The sequence below is a fragment of the Myotis myotis genome, unplaced genomic scaffold (genome assembly GCF_014108235.1).
Source record: "Myotis myotis isolate mMyoMyo1 unplaced genomic scaffold, mMyoMyo1.p scaffold_m19_p_11, whole genome shotgun sequence".
NCBI classification, from domain to species: Eukaryota; Metazoa; Chordata; class Mammalia; order Chiroptera; family Vespertilionidae; genus Myotis; species Myotis myotis.
In genome coordinates, this window is record NW_023416315.1 from 60,973,901 (window position 1) to 60,988,771 (window position 14,871).

General features: G+C 55.3%; 1 protein-coding gene across 1 annotated transcript in view; it reads left to right on the forward strand.

Annotated features, from left to right (window-relative positions):
* The first annotated feature begins 5,120 nt into the window (after positions 1-5,120).
* PODXL (podocalyxin like) overlaps positions 5,121-14,871 on the forward strand; it is a 44,991-nt gene continuing 35,240 nt past the window's right edge. Inside the window, exon 1 of the mRNA XM_036328659.1 lies at positions 5,121-5,531. Within this exon, the coding sequence (XP_036184552.1) occupies positions 5,462-5,531 (70 nt within the window). The 5' untranslated portion in view covers positions 5,121-5,461. The remainder of the gene's footprint in view (positions 5,532-14,871) is intronic.

Here is a 14,871-nt window from a genome sequence, read left to right on the forward strand (position 1 = left end):
AATGAGTGAAATCATGTGGTATTTTTCCTTCATTGACTGGCTTATTTCACTTAGCATAATGCTCTCCAGTTCCATCCATGCCGTTGCAAATGGTAAGAGTTCCTTCCTTTTTACAGCAGCATAGTATTCCATCGTGTAGATGTACCACAGTTTTCTAATCCATTCATCTACTGATGGGCACTTAGGCTGTTTCCAGATCTTAGCTATGGTGAATTCCAAGGCCATTTCTCATCGGCCATAACAGATAGTGTCTCAACCTCATACGTTTAGCGATGCAGTTGCTTTTGCCTGAGATCAGTCCTTCTCTCCTCTCTACTTCACATCCTATTTCCGGTAACATCATTCCTCCCCTTGGCCCGCAATCATGGATGCTTCTCCCACTTTGAAACAAACCAACGCACGCCAACCCTTCCCTCGACCCAATGTTTTCCCTCCTTCCTTTCACACCCACACCTGCTGCTTCCATAGCCTCGTCTTCATTCACTCCCCCAAGTTACTGCACATCGCTAAAGTCACTCTGGGCCACATCCCAATGACCCTCTCATGGTCAGGCTGTCTAATATTAGAGTTCAGTCCTTGCAGCAGGTGACACTCTTGACCACCTCCTTCTGATGAAAACTTTCTTCTCCCTCCATTTCCAAGACACCCTTCTCTCTTGGTTACCTCCTGTGCAGCTCCTCTCCCCTTCCTCAGCTCGTTCTGTAAGGTTTGAAGGGCTCTGCCTCCAGCCTCTTGTCCACGGCAGGGTATTCCAGGCTTATCACCTCCATTCATGGCTGCAACCCCGCCTGCACCCTGATGGCTCTCCAATTTCTATTTCCAGTCCTGACCTCAGGCCTGAGCTTCAGTGTCACAGATGTAACTTCTAGACATGGCTCCTGAGTGCCCCAGGGGTCTTCAGAGTCAACATGTTCACAACTGGACTCATCATTTTCTTCTCCCCAACTTGCTTCTCTTCTTATGTCCTCTATCTCAGTTAGTGACATTGAGCCACGGCACTCGGGGAAACTTGGACTCCTAGACACATTGCCATGTTTCCCGCCCGCAACACACCATACACCAAGTCCACATCCAATGGCCACTAAGTCCTGTCAGTTCTGCCCCCCAGTACCTCTTCTTTCCAACGTCACTGCTGCTCAGTGCTGTGCTCACCTCCAGTCTTGCACCCTTCCATTCACTACGGCTAGAATGACGCTCATTTGGAAAGCCCGTCTTGTCTCTTTCTGCTTAGGACCCTTCAGAGGTTCTCCACTGTCTAAGGATCTCACCCCTATTGGCCTCTCCAGCCTCTTCTTTCACTCCCCACAAACCTGACACTCCCCAGGGCCCCTCTTCACTCCCACGTTGTTCCACCTGCGTGAATGCCTTTCCTTTTGCTCTTCCCCTGGTGAAGTCTTACTGCTCCTCCAAACTCCGTAACCCCCTCAGGAGCCTTCCCTGACCTCCCCAGGCCCAGCTGAGCCTGTGTTGCTCTGCTTCCCACATGCCTGCTCACGACACTGGTTTCAGCCCCTATGTACGGCACTTTAGCTGTGTCTGTGTTCAGGGGGTGCTTCTCCCGAGAGGGCAGGGCTGTGCTGTCCCTGCCTGCACTCTCAGCACTGCACAGGCCTGGCATGCTATGTTAGAGTAGATGTTGTTGAATAATAATACGTAAGTGCATGACTTTGGGGAGAGGTGCCCAACCTGAACCCCAGCTGATATTCATAGAATCATACAACCTGGCAGTCGGAGATAAAACCCAAACGCGTCTTTATCCATTCAGCCCATGTGCGTTGACAACCTTTTTGGGGTTGGGCACCAACGTACTGGGCACTGAGATTCCAAGATGAAGGAAATGCCGCTCGAGGCTCCCAAGGAATTCCGAGGTCAGAGGTTAGAAAACCAAAGTGAGAGGGTCCCTGGCACCTTACCAGCAGGTGGTGTGGCTTCAGGAGGAATAGCTGTGTGCTTTTGTCTTCTATCGGGGGTGTGGAGGCTGGAGGCTCTGTCCCATCTCTCAGTGTAGATCCTGTGACTGGGGATTAACGTTATTTAGGTTGAGGATAAAGAGGACTTTACCAAACCTGCATACATCTAAGGATGCGGGCAGCAACGTCACGTGGGGTCAAGAATCATGACCCTGACTTTGATAGGGACCATGGGGAAAGCCATTTTAAACCTCGTGCCATAGGTTCCTGTGTATTATCTCCCAGTTGATATTCATGTTTGCATTCAGTATCTCCATCTATAACTATGATGTGGCTTGCTGTTCTGGGTGGTCTGAGGAAATAGAGGATGAATAAGAAAGATCCCACGTGCCCTAACGGGTTTGGCTCAGTGGATAGAGCGTCGGCCTAAGGACTCAAGAGTCCCAGGTTCAATTCTGGTCAAGGGCATGTACCTTGGTTGCGGGCACATCCCCAGTAGGGGGTGTGCAGGAGGCAGCCGATGGATGTTTCTCTCTCATTGATGTTTCTATCTCTCTCCCTTCCTCTGTGTAAAAAATCAATAAAATACAATTTTTTTTAAAAAAAAAAAACCCACATTAAGAAGGTTAAAATCCTCTAGGGGACCTAACTCATGCATTCATATAAACAAAAGGTAATAAATCTCTAAAGGATTGTGGAATAGCATCTATAAAACGCTGAGTTTTGACTAGAAGCTCAGGTGTTCTGGGATATTGAGTTCGCTAGTGTGGGCAAGATGTTAAGTAGGGCCAAGGACATAGGCCGATTACCTGAGGACAGAGCTGCTCCCTGACCACAGGTGAGCCCTACGCCCAGCCAGCCTCGGCCTCATTCCTGAAAGCCCATTGTGCAGGAAGAGGGATGGGCTGTTGGATACTGGGGAGGGTCCAGAGCTAATTTTGAGTCTTTAGCTACAAAGAGCAGCCTGGTTTCCTAAGCCTGGATGTGTACTCTCATCTTATTTGGCACGATCTTGTAACAGGACCAATTCCAAATCCTGTGAATTTAAAATGCTGCAAGTTTTTTTGTTTTTATATTTTTACTGATTTCAGACAGGAAGAGCAAGGAAGAGAGAGGAAAAAACATCAATGATGAGAGACAATCATTGATCCGCTGCTTCCTGCACGCCCCACCATGGGGATCCAGCCTGCAGCCCAGGCATGTGCCCTGACGGGGAGTGGAACCGTGACCTCCTGGTTCATAGGTCGACGCTCAACCACTGAGCCATGCCAGCAGGGCACAAAATGCTCCAAGTTTTCAAATATATATAGTCTCCCTTTACAAAGTTAACATGTTTTTCCAGGTTTTTCGAGAAATCGATTCGTTGAATGCAAAAACTGTTTAAATCAGACAGCATACAATACAAAATTTTTAATGCTCCGTCTTTTAAGAGTGCACTTGGTTTCTGACAAACAAACCTTTTGTTGACATGGATATTAGGGGAACAGTACTAAAAAATATCAAAGATAGTCACACACCCCACGGTTTTATAGGGAACACCCTCTGTCTTTCCCATATGCAGCCTGGAAAACAGGGCCAGGACGATCCTGCAGAAACTTCCTGATGAAAACAGCCGGGTCAGCCGTTCCCAAGCTGCAGCCCGGCTGTGGCGCAACCGCAGGCAGGGCTCAGCGCTTCCTTGGCGACTCCAGAGATGCTGTGCCTCGGGGCAGCGCCTGCGCGCAGCCTTGCCTGAGGGGCGAGGAGTATGGGGTCCTCGGCGCGGGACTGGGTCCTGGGGACATCCCAGACCTATCTGGCTGAAAGACTCGATTACCTACCCAATAGTCACGTGGCCAAACCCGGGTTAATCACCCCTCCCGCTCCAGGTTCGCTTTCCGACCGTGCGCGCACCCCTCCTCCCCTCCCGCCCCCCGCACCTGCACTGCCGCAGCGCTTGCTCTGCAGGGAGCTACAGAATCTGCAGACACCGCCGCCCCCCCCCCCCTCACCCCCCCCCACCTCACTCGCCCCCCCCCCCCCCCCCCCCGCACATACACACAATGCCTCGGCAGCTTTTGAAAAGAAAACCAGGAGGGGTGGGTGCTCTTTGTTCTTTCACTGGGTTAACTTGGTTAATGAAATTCAATTCCCATCTCCATCCCAAATTTGCAAATTTCTCGCCAGGATGTCGAGCGCTGGCCACTTCATTGATGGAGATGTTCTGTGTTCCTGGCCCTGTGCTAAATGCTCTTCCATCTCATCTTAGCTAAGCCTCAGAGCCACCCACCCTCTCAGGGTAGGTGTTGTTATCCCTGTAACGCAGGTGGAAGAATCCAGGCACCGAGAGTCGCTTGCCCAGGGCCTTTGATGGCGCGGCTGGGTTTGGAGCCCAAGCCTGTCTTGACCTCAGAGCCCTAAATCTTTATTGCTGTTCTTTATTTAGCAAGATTAAGAATAATAGCTTTAAAAGAGAATAACAGCTAATACTTATTGAGAAACGACTACTAGCCAAATGCTGTGCAAAGTATTTTTCCAAACTGCTACCCTCAGAGGTAGGTCTGCCACTCACCAGTTACGTAATCCCGAGCAAGTTTCTTAACCTCTTTCTGACTCGATTCCCTGTCCGCAAAATAAGGCTAAAAATATGGATGTTGTGAAGAGCAAACGAGTTAATATATGCAAAGCTCTTTGACTGGCACATATTAATCCCTCAAAAAATGCTTCTTATTTACTTATTCTGACCATCACCTCCATTTCACAATGGCGGGAGGTAGGCTTGGAGAAAGTAAGCAACTCCTTAGTCCAGGTTGCCCAGTGCACGCTCGCTCTGCTGCACAGACCTGCCCAGAAGTCCTGCGAGGTGCGGGCCTGCCCGCAGGTGCGTTGCACCTGGCAGGTGGGAGGCACGCTTCCTGGGCGTTGCAGAGCGCGCCGCAGCCCGGAGGCCGCGACTGGTCCTGGGTGGACACAGCGGGGGGCTCGCCTAGCCCCGGATATGGGCGTGCGAAGGCCCGGGCGGGGCGGAGGTCCCATCGGAACCCTCCAAAGCTAGTCGAGCGACACCCAGAGTAGCCAGCCCAGAGCGGTCAGCGCGGAAGCCCCCCCCTCCCCCCTCACGCCACCCGTCCCGTCCCCCAACCCGCTCCCGCCGCGCTCCCCCTCCCGCCGCTCTCCAGGGCGGAGTTTCCTCCTCTGCTCATTGTTCGCGGCCCAGCGCCCGCCCAGCCCTGCCCCGCCCGGCACTGCCGCCGCCAGCGCGCTCCGGGGGGAGGGGGGCGGCGCGGGCTGGACGGAGTCGCAGCAGCCGCTACCCGGGCCGCAGCCGCGCAGACACCGCCCGCGACGCAGCCGCCCGCCGCTCCTCTGCCGCTTGGCTCCGAGCCCCAGCCCAGCTCTGCCGCAGCGGCCGCGAGGAGGGGCCGCCCGAGCGCCACTCGGGAGCACGGGTCACCGCCCGGCCGCCGCAGCCACCGCCAGGCCTCCGCGCGCGGCGCCCAAGCTCTCACCCCGGCGCTCGGACCCTCCGCCCACCGCGCAGCCACCTGCTCCGGGCCCGGGGCCAGGACACGATGCGTTCCGCGCTGGCCCTCTCGGCGCTGCTGCTGCTGCTGCCTCCGCTGCCGTCGCTCTCCCTGGATGGTAAGTGTGCCCCGACCCGCCGGGACCCCGCCGTGCCCTGCGGTGGAGCCCGCCGCTCCTCCTGGCCGGCCGGTAGCAGCCGGCCCCTCCGCCGACCTCCCGCTCGGGCCACACACCGAGTCCTGACCTTGCACCATCCACACCCCTTCCCGCCCGAGAACGCGGCAGGTGCCGGCCCGAGCGTGGATCGTCTCAGGTCCCGGGTCGGGGGCAGTGGGCGAGGAATTGTGCCGGGGCGGACGGGGGGCGCGGGCGCTGGACGGGATTTCGGGCAAAGAGAGCGGGAACTTAGGGCACCACGAGGCCCCAGGCTTTGGCGCGACCCTCAGGGTCTGATTACTCCATTTCTCCGTGTTGGAAGGGACGAAGGGGGCGGTGTTGTGTGGTCGTTGATCACTGGCATAGCGGCACTCCGGGCGCTCAGGAGAAAGTCCCCGAAGCAGGTGACAAGCCTCCGCTAATGGCCCACGCGGGCGATGTGTGACTGGCCCGCTAAGAGGTTTTCCCAAGCAGCGTGTGCAGGCTCAGCCCACCGAGCCGTGCTGGGCGGGTGGAGGGGGAATAAGCAGACCTCCCCCAGCCCCAGAATCACCTGAAGTCCCTGCCTCCTTGTCACCAAAGGAGCCCTTCTTAGCGCGTGGCCGGGACCCCTGCTCCACCGCCTTTGTATGAACAGGAGGAACCTTGCTCGTGCACCTTGGGCTGCACCTTAGAAACACACCCATTTTCCTTCTGAAGGTAAAGTGTTATTACCCTTTTGGGGGGACAGGCGGTGGCTGCGAACCCAATCAGAACGGTGTCCCATGGCCCCTAGGAACGGCTGGACTCTCAGCCCCAGACAGGGGTGCATCTCTTTCGTACCCACCTGAGCACGAGTCTGCAGTGAGGGCGAGTGATGTTCCCACCTGGGGTCAGGAGGGCCGGGGTGAGAGCCCGGCCAGGGAAGGACGCTGCTGCTCGCAGGTGCTGGCATTTGGGACTAAACTCAGCGGCAGGGGGGGCTGGGATGGCGGCTCTGTATATATAGTCTCTGCATCGGCACCGCTGGGAAGCTTCGGCGGTGCGGAGGGCCGGGCCGGCGCTCAGCACACAGGCTCCACCAGCCTGGCCCGAGAGGGAAGGGCACTCCCAGTGAACAAAGGGTGTGCCCTGGAGGAGGGGGCGCAGTGTGAGGAATGGTGGGAGCAACTCTGAGGATAGCAGTCCCTGAAGATTTGTACAACCGCCAGGGCTGAGAAGATGTTAGAGAAAGTGCTCTGGCTGTTCTCTCAGCCCTGTGTTCCTTTGCAAGAACTCTTTCTGTGAGGAGCCTCTTAGCGCCACCAGAAGGGAATGGGCTAGTTCCCAGTGCTTCTGAGCTTGCAGAGGCTGAGCTTTGAGGAGCGGGTGAGGGTTTGGGGTCTAAACACCCATCCTCCTGCCCTAAGAGGAGGTGCCCTAGAGCCTCCTATGGGAAAAGCTGCAAGCCCAGCGCTGCTGACTTCAAGGCTGGACTGTCTTCCCTGGCATCTGGGCACTGCCCCGAAGCCCCGTCTCTTCTAGGAGGCCATCCTCAAGCCTAGCAGCGGGCATGGCACATGGTAGGAGCTTGATAAGTGGTAAACAAATGTAAACAAAAACCGACCAGGACCTCCCACCTGCCCCCTCAGCAAGTCACTTGGCTTCTCCGAGCTCCCCCAAGTGCAGTTATGAGAATATGCAGTGATAAAGGGAAATGCTTTACAAAGTGTAAGTCAGCAAGGGGTTATTCTTATTTGCATACATAGAGGCCTGAAAAGGCTGAGGGGGACAGGCTTGGTGTTTAGCGGCTGTGGAGGGAGTCGGTAAGGACTGCTCCATCTCTGCCCTTCTGAAGGTGTGGCCACCTGGGGTTATCAGGGATGGTGTGACCCCAAGCTGCTGGAATCCTGTGATTCAGTGCTAAAAAAAAAACCACACAGGCTTATAGTGAGTGAGTCTCCTCAGCAAAGGAATTATCCCTGGCCAAGGTCCCCTGGGAGCTTACCTCCTTAGGCAGGCGGATCATGCAGCTTACAGCATAAGCACACTCAAACCCAGGGTCCCGACCGTGCAGTACACTCCTCCCCAGTGCGTTTTGGTTTGATACCATGTGGTTGAATCACGAGTCGTATCTCTGAGCCTCGGTTTCCTTATCTATGAAATGATAACAAATCTCTAACGTGCCTGTCGCTGGAAAGATAACGAGCTTGACGATGTGCCCAGCTCATGGTCAGAGCTCAATAAATCCTAGCTGTTACGATGAATACAGCATATGAACTGAGCACGTGGTTGGCTTATGGTGCCCCAGCATCAGGATTCTGCTCATGTTTGTGGGTGTCCGTCCATATGGACTAATAAAAACTGAAACGTAAAGTGCTACCTGGTGTGGGAAAGGTGGTGACTTGGGCAAAGCTTCCTGAAGAAGGTGGGGGTTTATCTGGGGATTTTAACATAAAAGGGCCGATGTGGGATGGGAGACCTTTTTCTAGGGTAGCTGAGGCTACATGAATTGCAGGGTGCAGGGGACGCAGACTAGAGGCTGGGGGTCATGATGGGGGTCCTTGATACGGTGTCAGTGAGCTGCAGGAAGGCTGTGGGAGGAATAGAATAGGGGGACAGCAGGTATTCCCAGTATGGCCCTGCTTGGGCCTGGCTTTGAAGCAGGAGTGAACAAGACTTGAGGGGTGGGAGCAGACTAGTCTAAGCAGGTCTGAGGAGAGAGAGGTAAGGGACAGACTGGGAAGGGATGAGAAATCTGGGGGTCACCAAGGCACCAGGTGGCAACTTGGCCAGAGCTGCGGGGTGTGGCCACCTAGGAAAGGGCAGAAGGGGGGAGATTGGCAAGTGTGGGCTGGCTCCTCGGGGGTGGCCCTGGGCCTAGAGAAGGCAAGGCTCAGAGGTGAGGAGAGGGGACAGCACGGAGGCTGCACCCCACCTGCCTTTTCCTCGGGGATCCATGTTTGAAGGCAGAGGAGGGCCCCTGCTGGGGGTGGGGGTGTTGATATCTGCTCTTCAGAAGCTGAGAGCGGAAGGGGATGCCTCCTGGCTTGAATTCCCCTGGGCGGGGAGGCTGGAGGGATAACTCCTGTTCGTCCTCCGGCATTATCCTGCTGAGAAGCCTTCCCTGCCTTCCTCGGTGGGACCAGCCATGTTCCATGGTCTGTTGGGGGCCTCCCCCACCACACGGTGACCCCTCAAGGGCGGGGATCTGCAGATACTCTTCTCCACCTCCAGGGCCCAGCGCAGCACCAGGCACTGAGCAGCTGCCTGAGGTTTTATCTGGAGTGTTGAACTGAGGGAATGGCCCTAGCTCCCGGTTCTGGCTCTCTGGGAGGGAGCCAAGCCAGCTCGCATCCTGGGCAGTGATGACGGCCTGTGGGCTCCTGCTGTAGCAGCCGGGGCTGGCAGGAGCAACTGCTGAGGGTCCAGGCTTCTGGGCTTGGGATCCCGCCCAGACCTGTGGCTGCTGTGAGGACAGCTTAGCGCTGAACTGGAAGCCCTCCACTCCTGAGGCAAGTGGGCAGAGCCCTCGGGGAAGCTCACTGCACCTCATGGGAGGGAGGCTGGGGTTCGATGGCCCCTACCCTGGGAGAGGCCTGCTTCTTCACACCCTTCCCACACCAGGGGCCCTCTGCAGGTCCGCCGGGTGCAAGCTCTCCCACATAACTGGGAAGAGGAGAACCAGCTTCCTCTGCTTGCCCCTGCTCACCAGCCCGAGCCCGAGCCCGAGCCTGAGCGCCCCTGAGACCTGGGAGCTCTGGGCTCACTTCCTATTTGTGCCCGTGGGGTGTGAAGCAGGGCAGGGAGCTCTGCGGGGGGGTGGAGGGGGTGGGGGTGTTCCTGTCACGTCCCATTCCCAGGAACGTGGGTGAAGTTGCACGGGCCTCCCCTTGTCACGTGTCCGGTCCACTGTGTGGGGCTGTTAGAAGATCAGATGAGGTGGCAGATCTGAAACTGTGACTCTGGGTCACACAAGCCTCTTAACTGTAGGTAAGGACATCCTTCCAGAGAATCTACACACAAGGTCTTCATATTGGCAGTAGTGTTTACTGTAAGATTCCTTCAAGCAGGCGGTGCAAAGCAGAATTCAATTGGCAACGGTAATTTCAACACCACTAAGTAAACTAGAGAATCCTAGAACACAGAATTCCAGAGCTGGGAACCTTCTGGAAAACATCTACACCTGCTCTTTCTCTTTTTAAAAAAAAAATATTTTTATTGATTTTAGAGAGGAAGGGAGAGGGAGAGAGAGAGAGATAGAAACATGAGGAAGAATCATTGACCAGCTGCCTCCTGCATGCCCCATCCTGGGGATCGAGCCCACAACTCCGCATGTGCCCCTGACTGGGAATCGAACCCGGGACCCTTCTGTCCTCAGGCCGACGCTCTATCCAGCAAAACCAGTTAGGGCTCTTTAAAAAAAAAAAAGTTTTTATTGATTTCAGGGAGAGGGAGAGAGAGAGAGGGAGAGAAAGAGAAAGAGTGAGAGAGGAGAGAGAGAAACATTAATGATGAGAGAGAATCAATCATTGGTTGGCTGCCGCCTACACACCCTCCATTGGGGATCGAGCCTATACCTGGGGCATGTGCCCTGACCAGGAATCGAACTGTGACCTCCTGATTCATAGGTTGACACTCAACCACTGAGCCAAAGTGCCTGGGCGTCACCTGCTCATTTTTCTGATGAGGGCATGCAGACCAGGCTGTGAGGTCACTGTCCAAGTTCCCGGCGACTCCCAGTGGCGGCTTCCCGGGAGCTGTGTGGACGTGTGTGCAGCCACAGAAACTGGTCACTGGACCTTCCTCCTGGGCCGTGGAGGAACTCATTGGAACACTTTTCAGAAAGGAATGCATGATGTTGACAACTCTGTACCGTGCCCAGACTCTCTCCCCACCCCTTCGCCACTGGGGCAAGCTGAGGCTTGGAGCCACTTTGTTACTCAAGAGTTAGACTCTCAGAGGGCTCCCTGAGCACCATGCCCCGGGCTGGCCACCGTGTGTTATGACTGCATGTGTCTGTCTCCCACTGCTGGGAGCCCCTGTCGTGCCCACAACAGCCAGCCAGGACCTGGAACAAACAGGTGGTTAGAAGTGCTGGTTAGATGACCGGTGCACGAAAGCCGAAATCGACTGCAGATTCAGGAGCATCCCCTTCCCCACATTCTCCCACCTCAAGCTTTTGTATTGGCTCTGAGCCCTGCCACCGGCACCCCAACCCCCGCCCACTGTAGCAGTGGCCAGCACAGACCCTCAGCTTAGCTTGGCCTCCTGGCCCACCCTCCGTCCCCACCCCTTTCCACCACCCTTTCTTCCTTTGTAGCCTTATTCCCCTCGGGTCAGCCACCTCCAACTTCCCTAGGGCCAGGGCGCAGGGTGGCACCCCGTCCGCCAATTGTCGTGGCCGGAAGGCTGTGTGCCTCAGCCCAAGGGGAAGAGAATTCTGAGGAGTGGCTGAGTGGGGCTTGCCATGCAGCCCCAGGTTGGGGGTGCAGGGGGCCCTCCTAGAGCCAGATCCCCGGAGACCCGTGGGATGACCAGCCCACAGCTGTCTGATCTCTAACCTTGCAACTCCCAGGTCAACATACAAGGGAGAGGGTGGAGGCAAGTCTTAAACCTATCACCTAAGTTCAGGGAGAGGCCAGCGCCACTTGCCCTGAAATTCATGAATCTCTGTCCTAGGGTCCCTCCGCCCCCATCCAATCTGACTCCTGTGGGAACCTGCTCTGAACACACCGACTGGACCTGGAGTCTCCAGCTGGGGTAGCACGAGGTTCGCTTTGGACAGCCGCTAGCTCCCAGACCGTTCCAGAGGGGGCAACTGAGGCCCAGACACCAAGGACTTACAGTAGTTCACACAACCAGCTCCTTCCCAAGTACCCACCTGCCCCATGGCCTCATTTCCATCAGCACTCTGCTTGAATGCCACCTTCTCAGGGACCTTCTGGGGGATGTCTTGTATTACACACCCTTGTCCCCTTCCCCTGTTTGTCTTCTCCATAGCACTTGTCACCTGGTGCACTCACTTCTTTGTCTCTCCCTTGAGTAGACTGTAAGTTCCATGAGAGCAGCACCTAGACCAGTCAGTACCTGGCACGTAGTAGATGCTCAATAAATATTTGCTGGATGAGTGAGTAGCAAGCTGGTTTAGAACCCAAAGGCTTGCCTGCCAGAGCTGAGCTTTCCAACTGCAGGGCTTCTAACCTGTTTCTAGACGAAAGAGGCAGGTGGCAGGTGGGCTGGCCGTGGGTGTGGGGGGAACAGACAGATGGGGATGAGAGGGAGCAGGGACTCCTGGGAGGGAGCGAGCTGTGGGTGGTGCAGCAGCTAGGGCTTCTGTTTGTTAGAACTTGATTTGGCTGCTCAGAGCAGCTAAAAAGAAATAGTGCATTATACAAGGCAGAAGTTCTATCTCTGTATATAATAGTTTCAGAGGGCTGGTGTGGTAGTTCTGTCACCTTTAACACTGCTTCGCGGTCCAAGATGGCGACTTCGGCTCCAGATATCAGGAAAAAGGAACGAGAAGCCTGCCGCTCCTCCCTGGGGATGCCTGCCAGAAGCCACACACAGCACTTGCCGTTACACTGCATGGGACTTAGTTCTGCGGCCACACCTAGCTGCAAGGGAAGCAGGAAAGTCCTTTCCTGAGGGAAAGTAATTTTTATTTCAGGCACCCATATGCCTAACCGAAAATCAGTGGTTCAGTTACAAAGACGAAGCACAGAATGGGTTTCTCCCCAGCTGCCCTCAGTCGGTCCTCGCCTTGCCAGTCAGATCAACTTGCACCTGCGTGAACAGAATGTAAGCAGTTGTCCTCAAGGGCCTGAGGCTTTGCTGCCTTCTGGCTGAGTCAGCTCTAGCTTAGCCCTTGTTTTTTGTGGCTCCAGCCTTTTGGTACTGATGGAGCAGTTCTTTGTGATGCGCCACAAAACCCAGCTTCCTCGCACTCAGGCCCCTCAGCCTTGAGCTACTCGGTGAGCAGAGGTGGCCTGGGGATACATTGAGCGGGGCCTCCACCAGGGCAGGCAGAGGGGGGACCTGCTTTCCCCCACTAGCCTCTGGATGACAAGTATTTCTGCACCCCAACCTCAGTGGGGTGAGTGCAGGGCTGAGGGGGATACTATACTGTCTTAGGAGTCAGGGCCGGGAATTCAGCAAGTGGAGGCCAGTGGCTTTCACTCCTGGTGGAGGTGTTCTGTGAGATGCCTTGGGGGCACCCAGAGCTTAGGGTGCACTCCTGGAGGGGAAAACTAAGAGTAGGCCAATTGGGGGGGTGGAACTTCAGTCCCACCCACTCTGTGCAGCTTTGCTTTATCTGTTCTTGTAGGGACCTCCACATAAGAGTTTCTTGGAGAAAAAGTTCTGTCAAAGAGAAGAAAATGGAAATCTCTTGGCATATGCCCCAGGTTTTGGAGTTAGAAGCTTGGATTTTAGTCTGAGCTTTGGCACTTACTAGCCTTGTAACTTCAGACTTGTTCCTTGGACTCTGTTTCCCCAGCCATAAAACGGGTATGATGCCTTCCTCAGCAGTGAGGTTCCAGGGCGATCTCAGGTGGTACGCCTGACACATTCTGGTTTTATTTCTTTTACTGGCCGCAGCTCTAGCCCAGCGTGAGGTGGATGAAAAAGACCCGGCTCCCGGACCCTGCCCGGCCAGGCTTTCCCTCTGTGGCTCCTGCCCAGGAACTAGCCCTTCCCCATTTAGTCACTGCCCCACAGCCAGGCCACTCAGGGAGGGGGCCCCAGGCCTGGGGGCTTAGTTGTAGACCACAAACCCGGGTGAGGTGGCCAGGGTGTGCTTAGCTAAGGAGTTATGATGGCCAGTCCCCTCACCTTCCTGATTCGCATGAGGTGCTTCTTACTCCAGCTCTAGGGGGCTCTGCCCATCACTTTGGGCTTCAAGTGAAACAGGCTTTCCTGAAGCCACCCAGACCCTTATCCTTGCAGGTTCTGCCCCTCATACTGAAATGGGGTCTCACCTCCATAGCTATTTTCTGCCTGGATAGATGGGATAGATGTGCCTCAGCCGCCCCTGCTCCACTGCCCTGGTCCAGCCGTCAGATCTGCGTCTCTCCCCCTCTCCTTCTGCACAGCGTTCTTTCTCCTCAAACAACTCTACCCTCTCGCACCAAATTCCCAGTGACACCATCCAGTCCCGGCTGTGAAGCGTGCTGTTGGTCTTTCTACAGCCATCTCTGTATTTTCCTTCTCCGAGAGGGGCGGGAAGGGGGAGGGGCACGGGGACCAGAGAGTGGACTGTTTCCTCACAAAGAAGTGGGAGGAAGGTAGGAACTTTCTGCACAACAAACCCATGGGGCGGTGTTCTTTTTCCTTTCATCACGTGGATGACTCGGTGTACCCAGATGGTAAGTCGGGGCTAGCATCATACGGTCTTTTAAGGAAACGTCTACAACTGTGTTAGAACAAGCTGTGTCCCAAACTGTGTCCACAGAGAACACTGGTAGCCCTCAAGATATTGATAGTTATGCTCTCTATGAATAAAAATTGTCTGATGGGAAAAAGAGAACTATGGCCCACAATGTTTGGGAAACGTTCCCCTCCTCAGAAAATCAGTCTTATGATCTTACCTGCACTGAGCTGTCCCTTAATACCTCCATTTAATCTCGTTTAATCCAGTGATCCCCAAACATGGGTTAACTGTGGAGCCTTCCCTTTCCTGCATCCTCTTTAGTGGATCATCTATCAGCATCGTGTGGGAAATACTGATGTAAAGGTGGAGTTTGTTTGCCCGGACAGAGGTATCCTGGGATGTGCGATGTTCGGTCCCATGAAAAGCCCTGGACTGGGCTGAGGGAACGTTGGAGGTAAAAGCGTACGGGTGCGTGCCTGGGGCTTTGCTAAACAAGACCTTTGACATGGAGACGTGGCCTCAGCCCGCCCTCCTTCCGTAGGGCTTTCGTAGATTCATAGGAAGCGCACAGACGGCTGGATGGGGCCACAATCTCGGTCCCATGTGTGGGAACGAGGTACCTTCCAGGCCCCTCGTGGGTGTTTAACGACGGTACTGCTTAACGATGATGCTGCTTCTCAGAAGTCGGAGGCGTTACTAAGAAAGGTGGACGTGTTGATGTTCGTTCTGCCCAGATGGAGCAAATATCGTTGCTCCTGGCTCATCGTTGCCTCTGCCCCTGCTGCTCTGAGTCCCTGATCCTGACAGCATCGTGTAAGTGCAGCATGAGTCCCTCATCCTGTCAACCTGCCCCCGGGCTTGGAGAAGGGGCTTCCAGAGGATGAGCTGCCAGCCAGCACGGCCTCAGTGGCTCACCCGGGGCAGTGGAGCTGGGGCTTTCTCTCTGCTCTGGTGAAGCAGGGCTTGCTGAGG